Source organism: Palaemon carinicauda, chromosome 8 (assembly GCF_036898095.1).
Source record: "Palaemon carinicauda isolate YSFRI2023 chromosome 8, ASM3689809v2, whole genome shotgun sequence".
In the NCBI taxonomy this organism is placed as follows: domain Eukaryota; kingdom Metazoa; phylum Arthropoda; class Malacostraca; order Decapoda; family Palaemonidae; genus Palaemon; species Palaemon carinicauda.
This window is the reverse complement of record NC_090732.1, coordinates 158,956,013-158,977,275: the sequence shown is the minus strand read 5'-3', so window position 1 is coordinate 158,977,275 and position 21,263 is coordinate 158,956,013. Positions and strand designations below refer to the sequence as shown.

The 21,263-nt window shown below is 42.4% G+C and overlaps 1 protein-coding gene across 2 annotated transcripts in view; it reads left to right on the top strand.

Moving 5' to 3' along the window:
• LOC137646055 (myb-like protein X) overlaps positions 1 to 21,263 on the top strand; it is a 318,901-nt gene that overhangs the window by 276,973 nt on the left and 20,665 nt on the right. For both annotated transcript variants that reach the window (XM_068379209.1, XM_068379210.1), the window contains exon 12: positions 9,400 to 9,551. In XM_068379209.1, the coding sequence (XP_068235310.1) occupies positions 9,400 to 9,551 (152 nt within the window). The remainder of the gene's footprint in view (positions 1 to 9,399; positions 9,552 to 21,263) is intronic.

Sequence of the window (21,263 nt, the reverse complement as noted above, 5' to 3'; positions counted from 1 at the left end):
AAGTGATGTGAAATCCGTACAACAGTCGATAGATATGTACCCATGTACAAACTGAAATGTCCTCAACAGAAGAAGCCATGTCGTTCCTACCAGAATCACTAAAACTCCTTCTTCAAACACACTTTGTGGGCCGAGATGCTGATAGAAAAGTCGGTTCTCTAGGGAAAGCTATCATGCAGGCAATTCGGCCCCGAGTGCTGCTGGCACCCTTACAGACAGGACTGGGTGTACAGATGCACCATCATTTTGCATCAAAGTTCTTGATCGACACGCTCCATGCCCACGGATATTGCAGTTCTTATCGTGAGATACAAAGGTGTGAACGGAGTGCAGCAGTTGTACTAGGGACAGACATACCAAACTACCGGCCAGAGCAGTTCATCCAATAAATGGCGGACAATGTCGATCACAACATCCGTACAATAGATGGCCTCAACACATTCCACGGGATGGGAATGATTGCGTTTGTCACTCCAGGTACCAGGACATCAACAAGAGTGCCACGTGTGTCTGTGACACTGAAGGATGTTGTAGCTGTGGGCCGAATAAACATCCGACATCTGACAACACCTTGCGATGGGCTAGATACTCTGAGGTATGAGGTTCTACAAGATGAGATGAAAAAGGACAGATCTACCAACCTTGACCTCCTCTGGAAGCTGTCCCTTACATTACGCTCACCACGACCAGCATGGTCTGGCATGATGCAAGCCGTGCACACTGGTGTACATCCAGGTCAGTCTACAGTCTTCCTGCTTCCCATGATCGACATGAACAGCAGTGATCCAACTTGCATCTATTCAACATTGACATTTCTATCTGAGCACGCCAAACAGTACAACGCAAAGGTCATCATCACATTTGACCAACCACTTTGGTGGAAGGCGCTTACCATCATCGAAAGTCAATCGGAGGGCAGTGACTGGGGTAAGATTGTACTGCGCATGGGGGGCTTCCACACGTTGATGAGCTTCTTGGGGAGTATTGGAAATATCATGTCAGGATCTGGACTGCGCTCTGTTCTGGAACTGGTGTATGCCGAGAACACTGTAATGTACATGCTGTCTGGCAAGGCATATGACAGAGCTATCCGTGGGCATCTCTTGGTTGATGCAGCACTGAACACTCTCCTCGCAGAAAGGATACTTGGTACGCTAGTGCCTACTTGTTCGCAGGCTAAGAATGATGGTCCTCAGGGTATTGTAGAAGATGACGAACCAAGTGAAGACGAGATAATGCAAAGCATAGATGATGCACAGGCAGCCATAGATCCACATGATACTGAGTCAGGGTCGCAAAGTGTAGGAGCTGGACCAATTGACCTGTGTGAGCTGCGAGACCTGTATGATTCATTGATGAAGGGTGAGTGTTCTACTGAAGATATCCTTTCAGCCCCGGTTCTGGACTCGGACCAATTGACCTGTGTGAGCTGCGAGACCTGTATGATTCATTGATGAAGGGTGAGTGTTCTACTGAAGATATCCTTTCAGCCCCGGTTCTGGACTCTGTTCGTGACATCATGAATGTTGCCCGACAATCGATGAAGGATCTACGTACTGCACAGCTATGGCTGCAATACATGGACATGATTGACATATTGAGGACATTCCTGAGGTCGGAAGGCACTGGTGACTGGCGTCTGCACGTGCACGCTTTGCACGACATGTTGCCCTACCTGGCAGCTGCAGGCCACAATCTCTACACCAAATCTATTTACGTCTACCTGCAGCGACTGGCACAACTGTCTATTCAGCACCCCGAGGTCCACCACCAGTTCCAGAATGGATATCACGTAGTGCGGCGCTCAGATCGGTACTGGGCCGGCTTGTCCACAGATCTTCTGATCGAGCAAGTGCTCATGAGAAGTGTGAAAACCACAGGGGGACTGACAAGGGGCCATGGCATGAGCGAGTCGCAAAGGATCGCGTGGCTGCTGTCCACCCCCATATGTACAGAGGTCAACATGGCCTTGCAAGACTACACATCAGTGCCGTATGGGACCAGTGACCAGCACAAAGAACAAAGAGCAGCTCGACAAGCACGGGACACAGATGACACGCACAAACTCATTGGCTACCTGTCATCAAAGGATCCCTTTGGAAACGATCCAACTCTGCAAAGCATTGACACTGGCATCACAGCTGGAGATTCGGTCAATGCTGACCAAGCAGCGTCAGTGGGCAGGAAGATCTTAGATGGAATGGTTGGCAAAAAGGTTCTTGATCACACGTTCAAGAAAAAAAATCAGGTTGTGACTTTAGACACAGGTTCATCAGTGAAAAATGGCAAAGAATCTGTTCTGATAGATCCACAACTGTTGTTCCAACGTCTGAGTACGGCAGGATCACGCTGTGATGACCTCACTGATGTCTTCAAGTACGAACTATGCAGTTACCCACCAGCACTGTTTCAGACCATTGATATCCTGCTTGAGGCCGATAAGCCAGCGCTAGCCGAGGCCATTTGGAAACAACTCCTCCTTGCCGTTCGCAACACAGTGCTGCCACAGAATGTGCAATATGTTCTGGATGGTGGGGCATTGCTACACAGAATTCCTTGGAATTTTGGTGAGACCTATGAAGGAATCTCCAGTCACTACATACGATATGTTGGAGACAGGTATGGTAAAGCTGTCATAGTGTTTGATGGATATGTGAGCGCACCCTCCTCCAAAGATGTAACGCACAGCAGGCGAGTTCGATCTCACAGCAGTCCCCTTGTCAACTTCACAAAGGACATGGTATGTACTATGAAGAAAGATGACTTCCTTGCCAACCAAACAAATAAACAAAGCTTCATCAATCTACAGAGTGATGACCTTCAACGGCAGCACAACGATGTTCTTCATGCCAGGGCAGATGCAGATGTCCTCATAGTGGAGACAGCCATTGCATGTGCAAACACCAAGGACACCGTGGTGGTTGGCGATGACACCGATCTTCTTGTTCTCCTATGTAGTTGTGCAGGGCCCACATCACACAACCTGTTCTTCCGACCTGAGCCTAAGCTGGCGTCAAGGAGGCAAGCAAGATGTTGGAATATCGAGCAAGTGCAAAAGACACTTGGACGCCATGTGTGTGACAAGCTCCTTGTGGCACATGAACTCCTGGGTTGTGATGCCACGTCAAGACTGTACTCCATTGGCAAATCAGCAGCTTTGAAGAAGCTGAACTCCATGCGTATTTCTCTGGGCTTTTGGCAACGTTCAACACTTTTGGAGCGTCGAAAGAGGATGTCATGACGGCTGGAGAGAATGTCGTGGTTTGCTTGTACAATGGCCATCCCGGGGAAACACTGGACATACTAAGGCTTCAGCGCTTCTGCCAGAAGGTTTCAACAAGCACTGTCAGAGTTGAGCCTCGTACCCTGCCCCCTACATCAGCATCTGCAAAGCAACATTGCCTACGGGTGTATGTTCAGGTTCAGCAGTGGTAAGGAGTTGGCATGGATGCCAATGGTTGGGGATGGGCTATCTGTGACGAGAGAATGGTTCCCGTTATGACCGAGATGAAGCCTGCTCCAGATTACCTGCTAGATGCCATCCACTGTTGGCCAGGGCACCAGCCGCCCGTTGAGATACTACCACTAGAGAGGTATTGGATCCTTTGACTGGCCAGACAGTAATGCATTGGATCCCTCTTTCTAGTCACGGCTTATTTTTTCTTTGCTTACACTTACACAGAATAGTCTGGCCTATTCTTTACATATTCTCGTCTTTCCTCATACATCTGACAACAATGAGATACTTAACACTTCTTCACCCAAGGGGTTAATTACTGTACTGCAATTTGTTCAGTGTACTTTCCTCTTGGTAAGGGTAGAAGAGACTCTTTAGCTATGGTAAGCAGCTCTTCTAGGAGAAGGACACTCCAAAATTAAACCATTGTTCTCTAGTCTTGGGTAGTGCCATAGCCTCTGTACCATGGTCTTCCACTGTCTTGGGTTAGAGTTCTCTTGCTTGAGGGTACACTCGGGCACACTATTCTCTTATTTTTTTTTTCTTCCTCTTGTTTTTTTGAAATGGTGTGTTGGGCAGGCTTAATAGAAGGGCCATGGATGCCTGGTGGTTTATCAAGAGGTTGTCTTTTCCTTTTTCTGATTTTTTCTTCTCAAAACCATCCTTACTGTCCTCCCTTCAGTTGAAGTGGCCATCCTGGAGGGTATTTAGCCTTGCATGGTGTATCGGCTCCTCCATGTTGACCAGTTTTTCCGACTTTTTATTATAGTCTATGGGTATCATCAATCACTTTTTTTATTATTCTGTACATATTGTTTTTGTTATAATTCTTGTTAATCTAGTTTTTAAGTATGATGTCTCTTTTTTATTTCTATTAATTCTTATGCTGTCTGGAGACATTGAGCGAAATCCGGGACCAGTACGTCCTAGATTTCGTCAATGTCGTCTTCTGTATTGCAATATTCGTGGTCTTCATGCAAATATCCAAGACCTTACAGTTGCGTCCAGACAGTATGATATTCTTTTGTGCTCAGAAACTTTGGTTTCTAATATGAGGCACTCATCTGAGCTCCTTATAACTGGTTTTAAGAAGCCAATAATGCTGAAACGTGATGCCATTCCTAGGGCCAGGGGAATGGCGGTGTATATTAGGACCGAGTACCCTGCTTCTCATAAGTCCTGCTATCAATGTGGATGTCATGAGATTCAGGTAATAAAAGTTTGTGGCAGGCATAACAACTTTTATTTGTGTTCGATCTACCGGAATCCAGACATGGATGATTCTATCTTCGATTGTCTTCTTACCATTATGGCTAAGATACAAGAAGATGATAGAAAGGCTACTTTTGTCTTTGTTGGTGATTTTAATGCTCACCATAGGGAGTGGTTAAGTTCTATCTCTCCTACCGATCGCCATGGCTTAAGAGCTTTAGACTTTGCCTCTGAATCAGGCTGTGAGCAAATCATAAATGAAGCTACTCACAGGTCTGGTAATTGCTTGGACCTCGTATACACTGACTCCCCTGGCGTTATAACTAGTAAGGTTGGTTCTCCAGTCGGGACTTCTGATCATGCCTTGATTTCATTATTAGTGAAGACTGAGCAGCCTGTCCCTGATATATCATATTCCTGTAAAATTTATATGAAATCCCAAGCAGACTGGAATGGGATTTTGCATGATCTTTTGTGCTTGAATTGGTCACAATTATATAATAGTGTAGATCCTGTTGTTTCTTTGAATGAGAATCTAGTCAACATAATTGATAGGCGTATCCCTTCTCGTGTGCTAAGGTACCGAATGAAGGACAAACGGTGGTTCAATGATGATTGTAGACGTGCTTATTTGGAGAAGCAGGAGGCCTATCACCTTTGGAAGGGTAACAGATCAGATTTGACCTGGAACAACTATACTCAGCTTCGAGCTTTTGCTCAGAGAGTTTATGCCTCAACTGAAAAGGAGTACAATTTAATCATAAAAGAAACCCTCTCTGGTACAACTCAGGAACATAAATGGTGGTCTACCCTTAAATCTGCACTCTTTGGTGTAGATGCAACAGTTCCTCCTTTACTTAAACCAGATGGCTCAGTCACTCACTGTCCAAAGGAAAAGGCAACCCTTTTGGCTGATGTCTTTGACAGTAAACAGAGTAATGAAAAACTTGAACTTCCTCATTCCTGTTTTCCTGAGGCTAAACTAACTAGTTTAGCTTTTCGATCTCGTGAGATTAAAGCTCTGTTGATGGACCTTGATGCTTATGGAGGTGTAGACCCAAATGGTATTTTTCCTTTGTTTTTTATAAAGACAGCAGATTTCTTAGCTCCAAAGTTATCTGTTATTTTGCGCAAGCTTGCAAGAAGAGGAGCTTTTAGCACTTGTTGGAGAATTGGTAATGTTACTCCTCTATGTAAATGTGTTTGTGGTAGCTCAAGTCCCACTGATTACCGCCCAATTTCCATAACTCCCATATTATCTAAAGTCTTTGAACGTCTTCTGGCAAAACGTCTTAATAAGTTTGCTGAAGGTAATCATCTATTCCCTAGTTTGCAATTTGGTTTTCGTAAAGGCCTTGGAGCATGTGATGCCCTGCTCACAATCTCCAATGCAGTACAGAAATCCCTTGATTGTGGTCGGGAAGTTCGCATGATTGGCCTTGATTTTAGTGCTGCCTTTGACCGTGTTAATCATGAGGCCCTTGTTTTCAAACTGAAACAGTTGGGAGTGGGTGGGTCGTTTCTTAGCATTATTATTGATTTTTTAAGTAGTAGATCTCAAAGAGTAGTTGTTGATGGGCACCATAGTGAGTATAGGAATGTGATATCCGGTGTTCCACAGGGTAGTGTTCTTGGCCCATTACTTTTCATACTATATACACATGACATGTGGTTTGGCCTAGAAAATAAGCTTGTTGCATATGCAGATGATGCTACTCTCTTTGCATCAATTCCATCCCCTGAATGTAGATCTGGGGTTGGTGAATCCCTTAATAGAGATTTAGCTAAAATTAGTGCATGGTGCAAGTTATGGGGTATGAAGTTGAATCCTAACAAAACTCAAAGTATGATTGTGAGTAGGTCAAGGACGGTGGCTCCTCAACATCCGGATCTCAGTATTGATAATGTTTCTTTAAATTTGTATGACTCTTTCAAAATTTTAGGTGTGATTCTCGACAGCAAATTTACTTTTGAGAAACATATAAGGTCTGTGTCTTCTTCAATTGCGCAAAAAATTGGCTTATTGAGAAAGTCTTTTAAGGTATTCGGTGATCAATCTATTCTGAAGAAGTGTTTTAATTCTTTTATTCTACCTTGTTTTGAGTATTGTTCTCCTGTCTGGTCTTCAGCTGCTGATTCTCATCTTAATTTGTTGGACAGAAACTTACGGTCTATTAAATTTCTTATTCCTGATCTAGATGTTAATATCTGGCACCGTCGTTCAATTAGTTCATTATGCATGTTGCATAAGATTTTTCATAACTCTGACCATCCTTTACATTCAGATCTCCCTGGACAATTCTATCCTGTTCGTAATACTAGGCAGGCAGTTAATTCTAATAGCCAGGCCTTCTCCGTCATGAGGCTCAATACTACGCAGTACTCTAGAAGTTTTATTCCAGCTGTTACCAAGTTGTGGAATGATCTTCCTAATCGGGTCGTTGAATCAGTAGAACTTCAAAAGTTCAAAGTTGGAGCAAATGCTTTTTTGTTGACCAGGCGGACATGAGTCTTTTTATAGTTTATATATGACATATTTGTTTTTGACGTTGTTAATAGTTTATATATGACATATCTGTTATGACGTTGTTACTTTTTTTAGAATGATTTATTGTTAATTTGTTCTCTTCAGTTATTTATTTCCTTATTTCCTTTCCTCACTGGGCTATTTTTCCCTATTGGAGCCCCTGGGCTTATAGCATCTTGCTTTTCCAATTAGGGTTGTAGCTTGGATAATAATAATAATAATAATACAGACTGCAGCACCCGACGATGCAGCTGTCGCAAGTACAACCTGGAATGCTCTTCCGCCTGCAGTGAATGCAAAGGACTTCACTGTTCTAATGTGACCTTGCCAGAACCAGAAAGTGATCCAGAAGAAGAATGCACTCTTGCTGGTCCTGAAGATGAATAAACATTTGTCAGTGTGGTCTGGTACATGGAGATGTCTTGGCAACATGATTAGACTTGACTCTCAGTTCATTCAACTCTTGATCCTTGGTCATGGTCATCTTAATTTAGCTAAGGTGAATGCCGGTGTCGTAATGTAACATGTATACAGTTGTTTGTCTAGACTCTAGAATATACACTGAAAATTTTATGCAGATTTTTTTCTTCAAACCTTCTCTTAATGATTGCAAAATTTGGAAATGTTCTGATGCTTCTATTTTCCTTGATTTTTAGTATGTCATTCTCCACTAAATTTGACATTGAAAAATGCATGTTTCATTACTATTGCAATTTGTGGTGGGTTCGACCCAAAAATGACGTAGAATGACTGGCCTAATATATATATTCACCGGCTAAGTTTAATATTTGAAAATGATATTTTCAATTTAGAATAAATATTTGAATATACTTACCCGGTGAATATATATAATTAAAGGCCCCCCTTCCTCCCCGATAGAGACCCTACGGACTGAGAAGAACTGAATTCCTGGAGAAATATATGCGGTATCTGGCCGATCGTCGGCGCTGGTGGTCACACCTAGCAACCATCATGGCGATCGCTCGCGAGTTTTTGGAATCTGTCAACCGTCGGAGACGTAAGCTATATATATATTCACCGGGTAAGTATATTCAAAAATTTATTTCAAATTGAAAATATCATTTTAAGAGCTTAAAATGATTACAGTAATATGAGTCTTAATGGGAGATAAATGCTTAGCCTGTTCGATTTTCTGATCTTTTAAAACAACAAATATATACACATAACTAAAAAAACACTCAGTGCAGACCTCAGGCCACGGAGCTTATTTCTCAAAACGAGCTGGCCTTTAAGTTTACTGAATGTTGAGGATAATAGGGAGGCAGATATAATTGCTGTTGCAGGTGTTGAGGTGCCGGTGATGGTAGATGAGAACGAGAGAGAGATTACAAGAGAGGAAGTGAGGAGAGCACTATATGAAACGAGAGTAGGAAAAGCATCTGGTATGGATGGTGTGAGAGTTGAGATGTTGAAGGAAGGGGATGTGACTGTACTTGAATGGTTGGTGAAATTGTTTAATATGTGTTTTGTGTTGTCAATGGTACCAGTAGATTGGGTTTGTGAGTGTATTGTACCACTATATAAGGGTAAGGGAGATGTGCATGAGTTGTAATTCAATGGGTATTAGTTTGTAGATTGTAGTTGGAAAAGTGTATGGTGGAGTACTGATTAATAGGATTAAGGATAAAACAGAGAATGCAATCTTAAAGTACAGGGTGGTTTTAGAAGAGGTAGGGGTTGTATGAATCAGATTTTTACAGTTAGGCAGATATGCAAAAAATATTCAGCAAAAGGTAAGGTGGTGTATGTTGCATTTATGGATCTGGAGAGAGCGTACGATAGTTGATAGGGAAGCAATGTGGAATGTGATGAGGTTATATTGAGTTGGTGGAAGGTTGTTGCAAGCAGTGAAAAGTTTCTACAAAGGTAGTAAAGCATGCGTTTAGGATAGGAAATGAAGTGAGCGATTGGTTTCCGAGGATTGAAACTGGTAGACGAGAATGACCATGAATGAGAGGTAAATCAGTTGTTGTTTGCTTTCCTTTTATCCTATCAACACATCTTGTGTTTGCAGAATGTACTTGATTTCATCAATTCACAACCTGGAATACCTGTTGTTAAAAGTTGTGAAATGTTCCATATTTAAAGTGAGAAATTTTTTTTTTAAGATGTTTTATGTCTAAATAAAGAAATTGTAGTGTTTTGATGGTTTGGTGTGATTTTTTTTATAACTTTTTTTAAGGTACCATGGTTCACTTAGAAAGAGAAGCATAACAGCAGCAAAGAAAGTTTGTGAAGGGAATACCTTGGGATTTCAGGAGAATTCTTCGCTAATGTCTTCTAGAGATCAGTGCGGAGATAGCATAATGGGTATGATAGAGAGTAAAGATAAAGGTAGGGAGTCAAAAAGCTAGCATACATTATTGTACAATAGTAGTTTAGATTCATCTTTGTCCAAGCATCCAAATTATCTCCGTATTACATTTCCTATGTAAGGTAAGACAAGATCTGGTAAGTGAAGTTCCTTATGTTATTCATAAATATACTCTCTACTTTTAGTAAGGCAGATATGTAGTAGAAAGTTTTTTCTACAATATATATATGTATGCTTTTCACAGTTACTTGTTGAAATTTTTCATAACTATATGTTTTGAAAGGGATGGGCAATCCCCTGATAAAAGTGTTGCATTAGTTAACAGCAAAATTATATTATATATGTTTAAGGCTTGTACTAATTTGTGCTGAAAACATAGAACACCTGAAGAAAAATTGAAGAGATGAAAGTGAATGCAAATTGCAAAGGTTCATAGAAATATTAAGGGTAGATAACATTAAAATTCAGGAAGTCACAGTGATTTGATCTCCAGATTATCATTATAATTATTATTACTACTACTACTACTACAGTAGTACCTTGAGATAAGAGTTTAATCCATTCCAGGACTGAGCTCTTATATCAATTTGCTCGTATCTAAGATGAATTTTTCTCGTATAAAATAACGAAAAAATTAATCCGGTCCCACCCCCTGAAAAAACCCTAAAAAAAGTATATTACAGTGGAAAAAACATGTTTTTAATTGTTGTAATCAACATCCTACACTAATAAAATAAAAAATAGCTATGAACTAGTTATGATGCTCAATGAAATGTAACATTATTATGGAGTTCTTACCTTCGAGAGAAATGGTAGGGGCTAACGGCGGTGTGTGTGGAGGAGGAAGAGGGAGAGAGAGGACGGGAAGGAGAGAGACTTGACGGCAACAGGTTCTGTACGCATCACTTTTGTAACACTATGTAACATAACCTTAACTTTAAATTCAACTTAAATGAAATTAGCAACTTTAGATTTAACTTAAATGAAATTAGCTTACTGTACACACTTAAAAATGAAATGTTAATCTTATGTTACACTAAACTTAATTCTACATTTTATTTTTTTACTTTTCTTCTTCTGGCTTGGCTCTTTTTGCCTCGCTTTCACCTGCACTTTTTGATGGCTTTTTTAAAAGGAACCTATCTAGGGATGTTTGCTTATGTCTCCCATTCAAAATGTTGCAAAAATGATGCACGCAAGTGTCATCACAATAGGCTAACTCACGACCACTCGCCAACTTGTCCCAGTGCCTCTTCTATGATATTAGAAAACTGCCACTTTGCTAACCTGTCCTTGATTTCTGCCGTAGAAAGGCAGCCCTAGCCTTCTACCACCACCTTGCTACTGAGCTCCTACAACACCTACAAATGTTGCATCTCCTGGAGCTCGATCAATTTCTGTGACGTGAGCTCTTCTTGATGCTCCTCGACAAGGTCGTTCACGTCCGCCTCGTCTACCTCCAACCCCATGGACTTTCCAAGAGACACGATTTCATCCATCAAAACAGGTTCGGGGTCATCACGGTCTGTCGTATCAAACCCTTCAAAGTTCCTTCCAGCGACGGAAGCTGGCCACAATTTTTTCCACGCTGAATTAAGAGTTTGTCTTGTGACACCCTGCGATGCATCGTCAATGATTTTTAACCAATGGATGATATTGAAATGTTCCTTCCAAATTCCCGGAGGGTGAGATTGGTGCTGTCTGTGACATCGAAGCATTTCTTGAATAAATGCTTCGTGTACAGTTTTTTGAAATTAGAAATAACTTGTTGGTCCATGGGCTGGAGGAGTGGCGTGGTGTTGGGCGGGAGATAAAGGACCTTGATGAACCTAAATTCATCAAGAATGTCCTCTTCGAGACCAGGAGGGTAACCAGGGGCATTGTCGAGGAACAAGAGACATTTCAAAGGCAGGTTTTTCTCCAAATATATTTTGACTGCCGGACCAAAGTACATATTAACCCATTCTGTGAAGAAATGCCGGGTAACCCAAGCCTTAGCATTAGTGTGCCACATCCCTTGCAGTTTTTCTTTCAAGATCCTTTGGCTCTTGAAAGCATGTGGGTTTTCCGAGTTGTACACCAGCAGTGGCTTGACCTTACAGTCACCGCTGGCATAGTCACACAAGTTTAGAGTTAACCGGACCTTCATGGGTTTATGGCCCTGTAGTCTCTTCTCTGCCGTGATGAAAGTCCTCCATGGCATTTTCTTCCAAAAAATGCCAATTTCATTATAGTTGAAGACTTAGTAGGCGCTGGAGCCATGCCGGGCGATAACTGAGGCAAAGGTTGTGACGAAGTCCGCTGCGGTTTTCGAGTCGGAACTTGGTGCTTCCCCATGCCTCACAACTGAGTGTATCCCAGTCCGTTTTTTAAATTATCCAGCCAGCCACGACTGGCTTTAAAGGTTTCCGCTGGCTTCGAAGTCTCCCCTTTCTCGGCTGCTTGCTTCCCTTTCAAGTCATCATAGATTCTGCAGGCCTTTTCACATATGATAGTCTCGGTCACGCTATCTCCCGTCAACTGTTTCTTCTTTATCCAGATTAAAAGAAGCCTCTCCATCTCGTCGTGAATATCACTACACACCTTGGAAAGGATGGTTACTCCTTTGAAAGGCTTGGTGCTCTTTATAGCATCCTTCTGCTTGAGGATGATACATATAGTCGATGTACTTCTCTCATATTGGCGCGCCAGCTCACTTTTTCGATTATTTCATGCTTCATCTCCATTGTCAGCTTACGCTTTTTCTTTTCACTACCCTTGTTTGCACTCGCTTGCTTTGGATCTATCGCTTATTCAATTGATTCTGCACTGATCAACGCAAAAATCACTTTAAAAAAAAAAAACACTACGGCCGATGTTCGGAGATAACTTTACGCGATAGAGATCTGACCGGAAAGACCGAGCGATGCCGTCCTGGTGAGCAGCCTCTCGCACACGTGGTTACCTGGCGACCGCATAGGGAACTACCTTGTTTCTCAAATTTTTCCTCGTATCTCAGGACAAAAATTTGTTCGGAACTCTCCTCGTATCTCAATTTTCTCGTATGTTGGGACGCTCGTATCTTAAAGTATTACTGTACTTGCTAAGCTACAACCCCAGTTGGAAAAACAGGATGCTATAAGCCCAAGGGCTCCAACAGGAAAAATAGCCCAATGAGGAAAGGAAATAAGGAAAAACTACAAGAGAAGTTTCAGAATATCAAAACAAATCTTTCTTATATAAACTAAAAATTTGAAAATAGCGAGAGGAAGAGAAACAAGATAGAGTAGCGTGCATGAGTGTACCCTCAAGCAATAGAACTCTAACCCAAGACAGTGAAAGGCCATGGTACAGAGACTATGACACTACTGGTCCTGGATTTTTCTTAATGTCTTCAGACAGCATAAGAATTAATGGTAATAAGAAAGAGATATCATACTTGAAAAGTAGATTAACAAGAATTATAACAAAAACATTATGTACAGAAATATAAAGAAAGTGATTAATCAAACCCATAGACTATAGAAAAAAGTCGTAAAAACTGGGCAACAGCGAGGAGCCAATACACCATGCAAGGCTAAATACCCTCCAGGATAGCCACTTCAACAGAAGGGAGGACAGTAAGAATGGTTTTGAGAAGAAAAAGGATCCAACAAGGAAAAGACAACCTCTTGATAAACCACTAGACATTCATGGCCCTTCTATTAAGCCTGCCCAATACACCATTTCAATAAAACAAGGGTAAGAGAAAAAAAAAAGAATAAGATAGAATAGTGTGCCAGATGTACCCTTAAGGAAGAGAACTCTAACCCAAGACAGTGGAAGACCATGGTACAGAGGCTATGGCAATACCCAAGACTAGAGGACAATCGTTTAGTTTTTGGAGTATCCTTCTCCTAGAAGAGCTGCTTACCATAGCAAGAGTCTTCTACCCTTACCAAGTGGAAAGTAGCCACTAAACAGTAACAGTGCAGTAGTTAACCTCTTGAAAAGAATAATTGTTTGGTGTTTTGAGTGTTGTCGTGTACGGGGAAAGAGGAGAATATGTAAAGAATAGGCCAAACTATTCTTTGTAGGTGTCAGTAAAGATGAAATAAGCAGTAACGAGAGAGAAGGATACAATGTAGTACTCTCTGGTCAGTCAAAGGACCCAATAACACTCTAGCGGTAGTATCTCGACAGGGAGCTGGTGCCTTGGCTAACCTACTACCTCTAGTGTTAAAAAGCCTGAAATATAGGTAATAGATACAAAGAGAGGCAAAGCAAAGTTTAATTTAATGAAGCAATTGTAAAACGAAAGTATAAGTGCAGTTCACTAGACTAGTATTAATGCTTTCTAAATTCTGACGTAAAGTTTTATAGCATTGAGGGCTTTTTGTTAAGAAATGGAATTTTGTCAGCTGACTAAGGATAGTGCCTAATATTATCGCATTCTAAAAAAAATTAATGATTTTTAATAATGTAATTGTGCTTCAATAAAGCATTTTTATACTTTTGTTTTCAATTTCAGGTGCATTTCAACTATTAACTACATAGAGTTTTTTGCTTTTCTGGGTCGACCTGAGACGGCCGGTGAAAAGTCCTTCTTTCTACCTTTTCTGATATAAATCTTCCAAATATACCAGAGAAAAATAAAAGCATGGAATGCATAGGTTACTACCCTCGCGCGAGCACCTTGTGAGTGTCGTGTATACATCAGGGGCGTGTGAAAACCACTATTCACAGGCTGTCTTCCAATTAGATAACTCCTTCATCAAAGGGAAGGGCCGTAACAAAGACCCCAGAGACCACACTTGTACCACGCCACCGTCACCCGCACGAACGCCTTCTAGGTCATCCTTCTGTTTTGGACTTGCCCGCTAAGTCGTAAATTGTTTTGATCGGTGTTTTCGCAAGTGATTGTCGTTAATTCAACATGACTGACGCTGCTACTTCACCTTTACCAATGTTAAGTACCATAGTTTGTTTTGACAGTGTATTTCAGTACCGGGCATTTGTTCTTTTTCCAGTAATGTGGATTTTAGTTTGGGAAGCGGTTGGCCTGCCTCGGTATCGGCAGCCATTGTGGTTTTGTTCGCTTCGGTAGTTTTTCAAGTTAATATTGCCCATCTGGTACTCTGTCATCTAGGTTATATCACTTACGTTTTATGACCAATTTTATTATCATTATTTATTATTTGTTTTTACTATGGTAATTATTTGCTAGCAAGTCCAATTTGGACCAACGAAGAATATCGATCTAGTCTTTGTTATAGTTTTGTACACGCCTCAGGAAGGTGCTTGTTTTAGACTATATTAATGTTTATTTGTTATGATGTTGTAATTCTTCGTTCTTGGTTATTACAATTTTTATCATTATTCTCATCATATTATTGTGTGATTTTGGTTCTTTATTATGTAACCATGAGAGCGTGAGCGTAGAGTGCTCGTTTTCTGTTACTACAGTTACGCGTTACCCTTTCTCTTGTTTTTTTTATTAAGCTCGAGTAGGGGAGGTGGATTTCCCGTTTTCCGTTTTATACGATCACGAGTTATTTCTGCCTCCTCTTCTTCTCCGGGTTGATGATATTCACATTTTATTGATGTGGTTACTGTTAATATAGCTAGCACTATTAATAGGTTCCGTTAGTGTATGAGTCATTATTTTGGGATCGCTTTATGCCGACACCCGTAGCTCCGCCTTGAGTTATACTCTGCTATAATGGATACTCATTAGGTGAGAACTTGTCAGATATTTGGAGTGCAACGGTGAAATCCGGCACTCAGACTCCGGCTGAGGCCTTTTGCATACTAACCTTTGTCATGATTAATCACAATTACATTATTACGGTCCTTTTTTCATCGAATCTCCGGCTTCATTGGAGATAACACAGACGTTCAGCATTGAGGTTAATATTATCTTACCACTGAGGTTCACGATTTCACGATGACGGACCCTTGTCACCGGATCTCTGGTACAACCAGAGATCAATCAGACGATCAGAACCAGGGTACGAACCCTTTTTCATGAATAATCACAATTTCATTATTACGGTCCTTTTTCATCGAATCTCCGGCTTAACCGGATATCACACAGACGTTCAGCATTGAGGTTAATATTATCTTACCTCTGATGTTCACGTTTTCACTATGACGAACCTTTGTCACCGGATCTCCGGTGGCAACAGAGATCACTCAGACGTTCAGAACCGGGGTTAACATTATTTTACCGATGAGGTTTATAGTTACATGTTACGTGGTTACTGGATATTAGTATATTAGTTTGTAGCTCTAGCTAAAAATTTTGAAAATCATTTTAGTCACACATAGTTAATGTTATTTATTTCTATTGATTCATCTGTTCACTGACCAGAGTCTCAAGGAACAGTAAATAGCCTCTCATGGCATGGTTGGTTTCGACCTGGCTTTTCATTAGAAGGGGCTAGCGTTCGATCCCATGTACTGAGTAGAAATTTATTTCTATTTGAACACGATGTTGTATGGATATTCATCCATATATATACATATTTATAATTAAATATATGCATAAATATAGACATATGTATTATATACACGTACAAATATATACATACACATATATATTATTATTTATAGATATTTGGTTGATCCCAGCCTGTGAATAGGATCACTAACCAGAGTTTCAAGGAACATCCAGACTTATGTCTCCTTTCTTTTACAGAAGGTCCGCCTACATGGTATTTTTCCCGGAGTCATGCACGCTCTGCTACGAGCTGTCCTCCCTACTCCTGACCAATGATGTAAGTTGGTTCTAATTTGTTTCTTTTTGGTACCCTTTGGCGATGATTTAATTTGTTCTGGATTTATGTATACATTGCTTATTGAGGAGAACGGTCTTCTCCTTCATCACTAATCCCCTCACTTCTTTCAGGATGATGATGAATCTCTCCGGCCTGCAAGAGAGGCTCTCCGCCCTTGGGTATCAAGGTTTGGAAGGAATGCTCCATTTAGAGGACCCTATCTCCTCGGACTTTTCCTCTCTAGGGTTGGACATCGACCCCATGGACGGGCAGGTAGGTGGTGATGAGTTTTGAGCCTTCAGCTTTGCAATTACCTGCGTCACCGACCTAGGACCCTCAAAGGATCCTGATGTTCATATTACCTTGCATAAAACCATGACTGCTAAAAGTCAAGGGTAGGGTTAAAGAGCAGATACAACACATTCTAGGGCAAGCCAAGGAGCTATGACGGAGCTCAAAGATATGGTGGCGAATCGGATCCGTTCAGGAACTCGGATGTCTCCCCCTACAGCCCCAGACGCATCAAAGTAACCTCCTTCGATAAAAACAACACATAGAAATTTGCCTTACATGTCCCATATATAGATGGTACCATAACTCTGGATGGCATAGACGTCCGCCCTCTGGAGGTCCTAGAATTTACCCTCAGGGACTAGAATTCCCATTCAACGGATTCGTTCGATTGAAAGAGCATGCCTTGGTTAGGTTAGACAAGGTACCGAAGGTAACGGTAATATTTCCTAAAGAGCAGGCCCAATTTGTCTGGACCAGGATGTTGTCTGTCTGGGGGTACGCTAATTCCAAGCTCACCCCACACAATGGGGCCTACGCCATATCTACAACTGCTCCCGTTATTACCTTGCCTATTATGGATAAATTGACAGGTCTTACTATTCAAGCTGACAAAGAAGGTTCGGCCATGCCGGCTCTTAAAGAGACGGACCCCACCTCGGGGAGCCCCTAGCCTCGATTTATCCCACTGAGACTTTGTTTCGGATATTCACGAAGAACCAATCTCTGTCCTACCAATTTGACCTAGACGCTTTGTGGTCTGCTCGGGTTAGTTGTAGGAAATTCGTTCTGTCTGAGGCCTCTATCAGAAATGAACCGAGCAGGCTGATAGCTTCCTCCTGATGGGGTAAAACCCTCTTCCCTCAGGAGGAGGTGAACAAGGTTCTACAAGATGATACGAGAGCAAACCAAAATTGCAGGTGAGGCAGGGCCTCACTGCCAAAAGGAAGGTCGAAGACCAAAAGCAAGCTTTCTTCAAGAAGAAGCAGAGAGTTACCCTCTACAAAACGAACCGGGGTCACTGCCATCAATAGTCAGTTACCCACTCGTCATCACAGTCTTCCTCTGATTCGACGCCTATGCATCCGAATCCCCCTCATCAGGTGGTCTACCTCACTGATTCCCCAGGTACACAGCCCAACCCCGTTTGGATGTCCTCGCCTGCATACAGCCCTAGCTCCGAACCCTCAGGTTCCTTTCGTGGACACCAGAGAGGAAGCTACAGAAGTAGAAGACAGTTCCGCCATCGAGGCTGACCTAGGAAAAAGGGGGCTCGGGGAAGGAAAGGACCTAGATTCACTCCCTCACAACGAGGTGGTCCCGGTAGGGGAGACTTAACCACTTTTGAGACCATTGGACCTTCGGTCCGTGGGCTCATAGCATAATCTCTAAAGGTTTGAGGTGGAAATGGCCACAAGGTCCTCCTCCTCCACCAGTGACCTACTCCCAGAAATCCACTCCCATCCTGAAAGAGTAAACCTCAGAGTTACTCAAGAAGAAAGCAATCAAACGGGACCGATCACTGAAGTTCCAAGGCCACCTGTTCACAATTCCGAAGAAAGGCTTGTCGGCATTGAGAGTGGACCTGGACTTGTCAAAGCTAAACTCTTACATTCTCTGCGACAAGTTCCGGATGTTGACTATCTCAGGTACGGACCTTACTTCCCCGTGGGGCCGTCACCACTTCTGTCGATCTTACCGACGACTATTATCATGTGCCTATAGCTCGAAACTTCTCTTCTTATCTGGGTTTCCGCCTAGGCAGGAAAGCCTTTGCGTTCAAGACATGCCCTTCGGCCTCAACATTGATCCCAGGATATTCACGAAACTGGGAGAGACAGTGTTAGAACAACTCGGGGACCAAGAGATACAGATCATTGCTTATCTGGATGGTTGGCTCATTTGGGCCCGGTCGGCCATAGAAGGCAACAGAGCTACGAAGGAAGTACTTTGATTTCTCGACAACCTGTGATTTCGGGTCAATCTCCAAAATTCTCGCCTGCAACCATCAGGCCATTTAGAATGGTTAGACATTCAGTGGGACCTTTCAAAGCACACGTTGTCTCTCCCTTCCAAAAAGGTAAGAGGAATAGCTTTCAAGATCAAGAATTTTCTCAAACACAAACAGGTGTCCCGAAGAACCTTAGAAAGTATCATCGGCCTTTTCCAATTCACTTCAGTAAAGATCTCCTATTAAAAGCCAAACTCAAAGACATCAATCGAGTTTGGAGAAAGAGAGCTACAGTACCTTTAAGAGATAAGGTCTCGAAGATCCCCTCTGTCTTGAAAATGAGACTACGCCCATGGTCCGAACCGAAGAACCTCTCCAAATCGGTTCCTATACAATTCCCACCTCCACAAGTCACATTCCATACAGCCGCGCCTCTAAGTGGATGGGGGGATTACTTCGAACATCAGATGTTTCAGGGCTCTTGGTCACCCACCATGAAACAGTCCCATATCAATGTTCTCGAAGCCATGGCAGTGTTCTTGACCCTGAAGAGACTCTCCTCCGAGGTCAATCCACATCAGAGTAGTGTCAGACAGCACAGACGTAGTACACTGCGTCAACAGGGGAGGATCCAAGTCACCCAACTTGAATCGGATCCTGGTCACTATCTTCGCCTGGGCAACAGAAAAGAACTGGTTCCTGTCAGTAACTCACCTAGCGGGAGTCCAGAATGTGAGAGCGGACTCACTAGCCAGGACGAAACCACTGGAGTCAGAATGGTCTCTAGACATAATTTCATTCCGGTGGATACTCAGGAACCATTAGAAGAAGATTTACCTGTTTCCCCCAGTGAATCTTCTAATGAGACTTTTACACAAACTACGCTCCATCCGGGGGGCAGTGGCTTTAGTACCACCTCACTGGCCAAAGAACAGTTGGTTTCCTCTCCTCCTCGAGTTGAAACTCCGTCCCTTCCAGATCCCGTTCCCCAAATTGACCCAAGTAATCAAAACTCACTGTGTAAGATTACTCAAGGATAGCCAAAACTCTAACTTTGTGGTCTACAGGAAGTTTGCAGCTCGTAGAGATGCGAACATTGAACCGGAAAACGATCTCTTCATCGAATCAGACAAAAGGGACTCGACAATTCGCCAATATGATTCGGCCGTTAACAACTAGCAGATTCCCTAAGAGTTCAGACCATACTCGTATGTCTCCGAATATAGCCATCTCTTTCTTGAGGTTCCTATTTGGCAAAGGCCTAACAGTTAGCACTTTAACCACCATCAAGTCAGCTTTGAAGAAGATCTTCCTTGTTGGGTTTAACATTAACCTAGCTGATTCCTATTTCTCATCTATTCCAAAAACATGTGCTAGGCTTCGACCTTCGGTTCGACCACAAAAGGACTCTGGTCTCTGAACGGTGTCCTCAAAACTTGCGCCGGACACGGACAATGAATCCTGCTCTTATATCACTCTTCTTAAGAAGACTTTATTTCTAACGGCTTTTGCCTCAGGTTATGGAATATCAGAACTAGCAGGTCTCTCACTAACCCAAAAAATATAGATGTCCTCCCTTCAGCCGAAGTACTCTTTTCTCCAGACAATGCTCTCCTAGCTAAAAAATGAGGATCCGCATAATAGTTGCTCCCCTCGGAAGATTATTCTTCTTCCCCAGGATATTTTCTCTGTGTTCAGTCACTACTCTCAAGGCCTTTTTAGTTAGATCTGCCACCCGCTCGTCTGGCCCCTTGGTTATCAGGGAACAAGGAGGTACTATTTCCATTCACGGTATCAGGCAACAAATCCTCTACTTCTTTAAACATACTAATCTGGAATCATTTCCCCAGGCTCATGATATACGGACAGTAGATACCTCCATCAATTACTTCCAGAACAGGGACTTTGATGATTTTAAAAAATATACGGGTTGGAAATCCCCTGTGGTTGTCAAACGCCACTATTTAAAGATCTTATAGGCCCTTAAATACCCGACGATGGCAGCGGGGAGCCTTATCCCTCCCCATTAATCTCTACTTCTTCCTTTCTTCCATCTCTTCTTTTCTCCCTCCTACCCGCCACTCACACCACGTCGCCACTCTCCTGGGTAGTTCGTTAGCCCTATGATATTTGCCATGTTTAATTCCTATGGTTTAACTGTTATTGTAGTTACCATTCCTTTAATGTTTAGATATGCTTAGACATGTAAGGTTTGATGCCCTTTGCGATTCGACACTCAGTTGATTCCTTGTCGTCATAGTTATTTAGCCTTACGTTCCCTATGTCATTTTGCTAGTTGGTAATTGGACGTTTTCTTACATTATTATATTATATTATTGTCGTACATGGTGGTTGTATTTTCCTCATGTTATTACTTTATTGGGCTTGGAAGGCATTCTCTGGTACATTTTCACCGGCTGTCACAGGTCGACCCAGAAAAGGGATTTTGACGAAGGAAAAATCTATTTCTGGGGAGAGACCTGTGACGCCCGGTGAAACCCTACCCGGTTATTTTTGTACGGACCCACCCTTTCCTTGCCAAGCCATATGTTCTTGCAGAAGGATGACCTAAAAGGCGTTCGTGTGGGTGACGGTGGCGTGGTACAAGTGTGGTTTCTGGGGTCTTTGTTACAGCCCTTCCTTTTGATGTAGGAGTTATCTAATAGGAAGACAGCCTGTGAATAGTGGTTTTCACACGCCCCTGATGTATACATGACACTCACGAGGTGCTCGCACGAGGGTAGTAACCTATG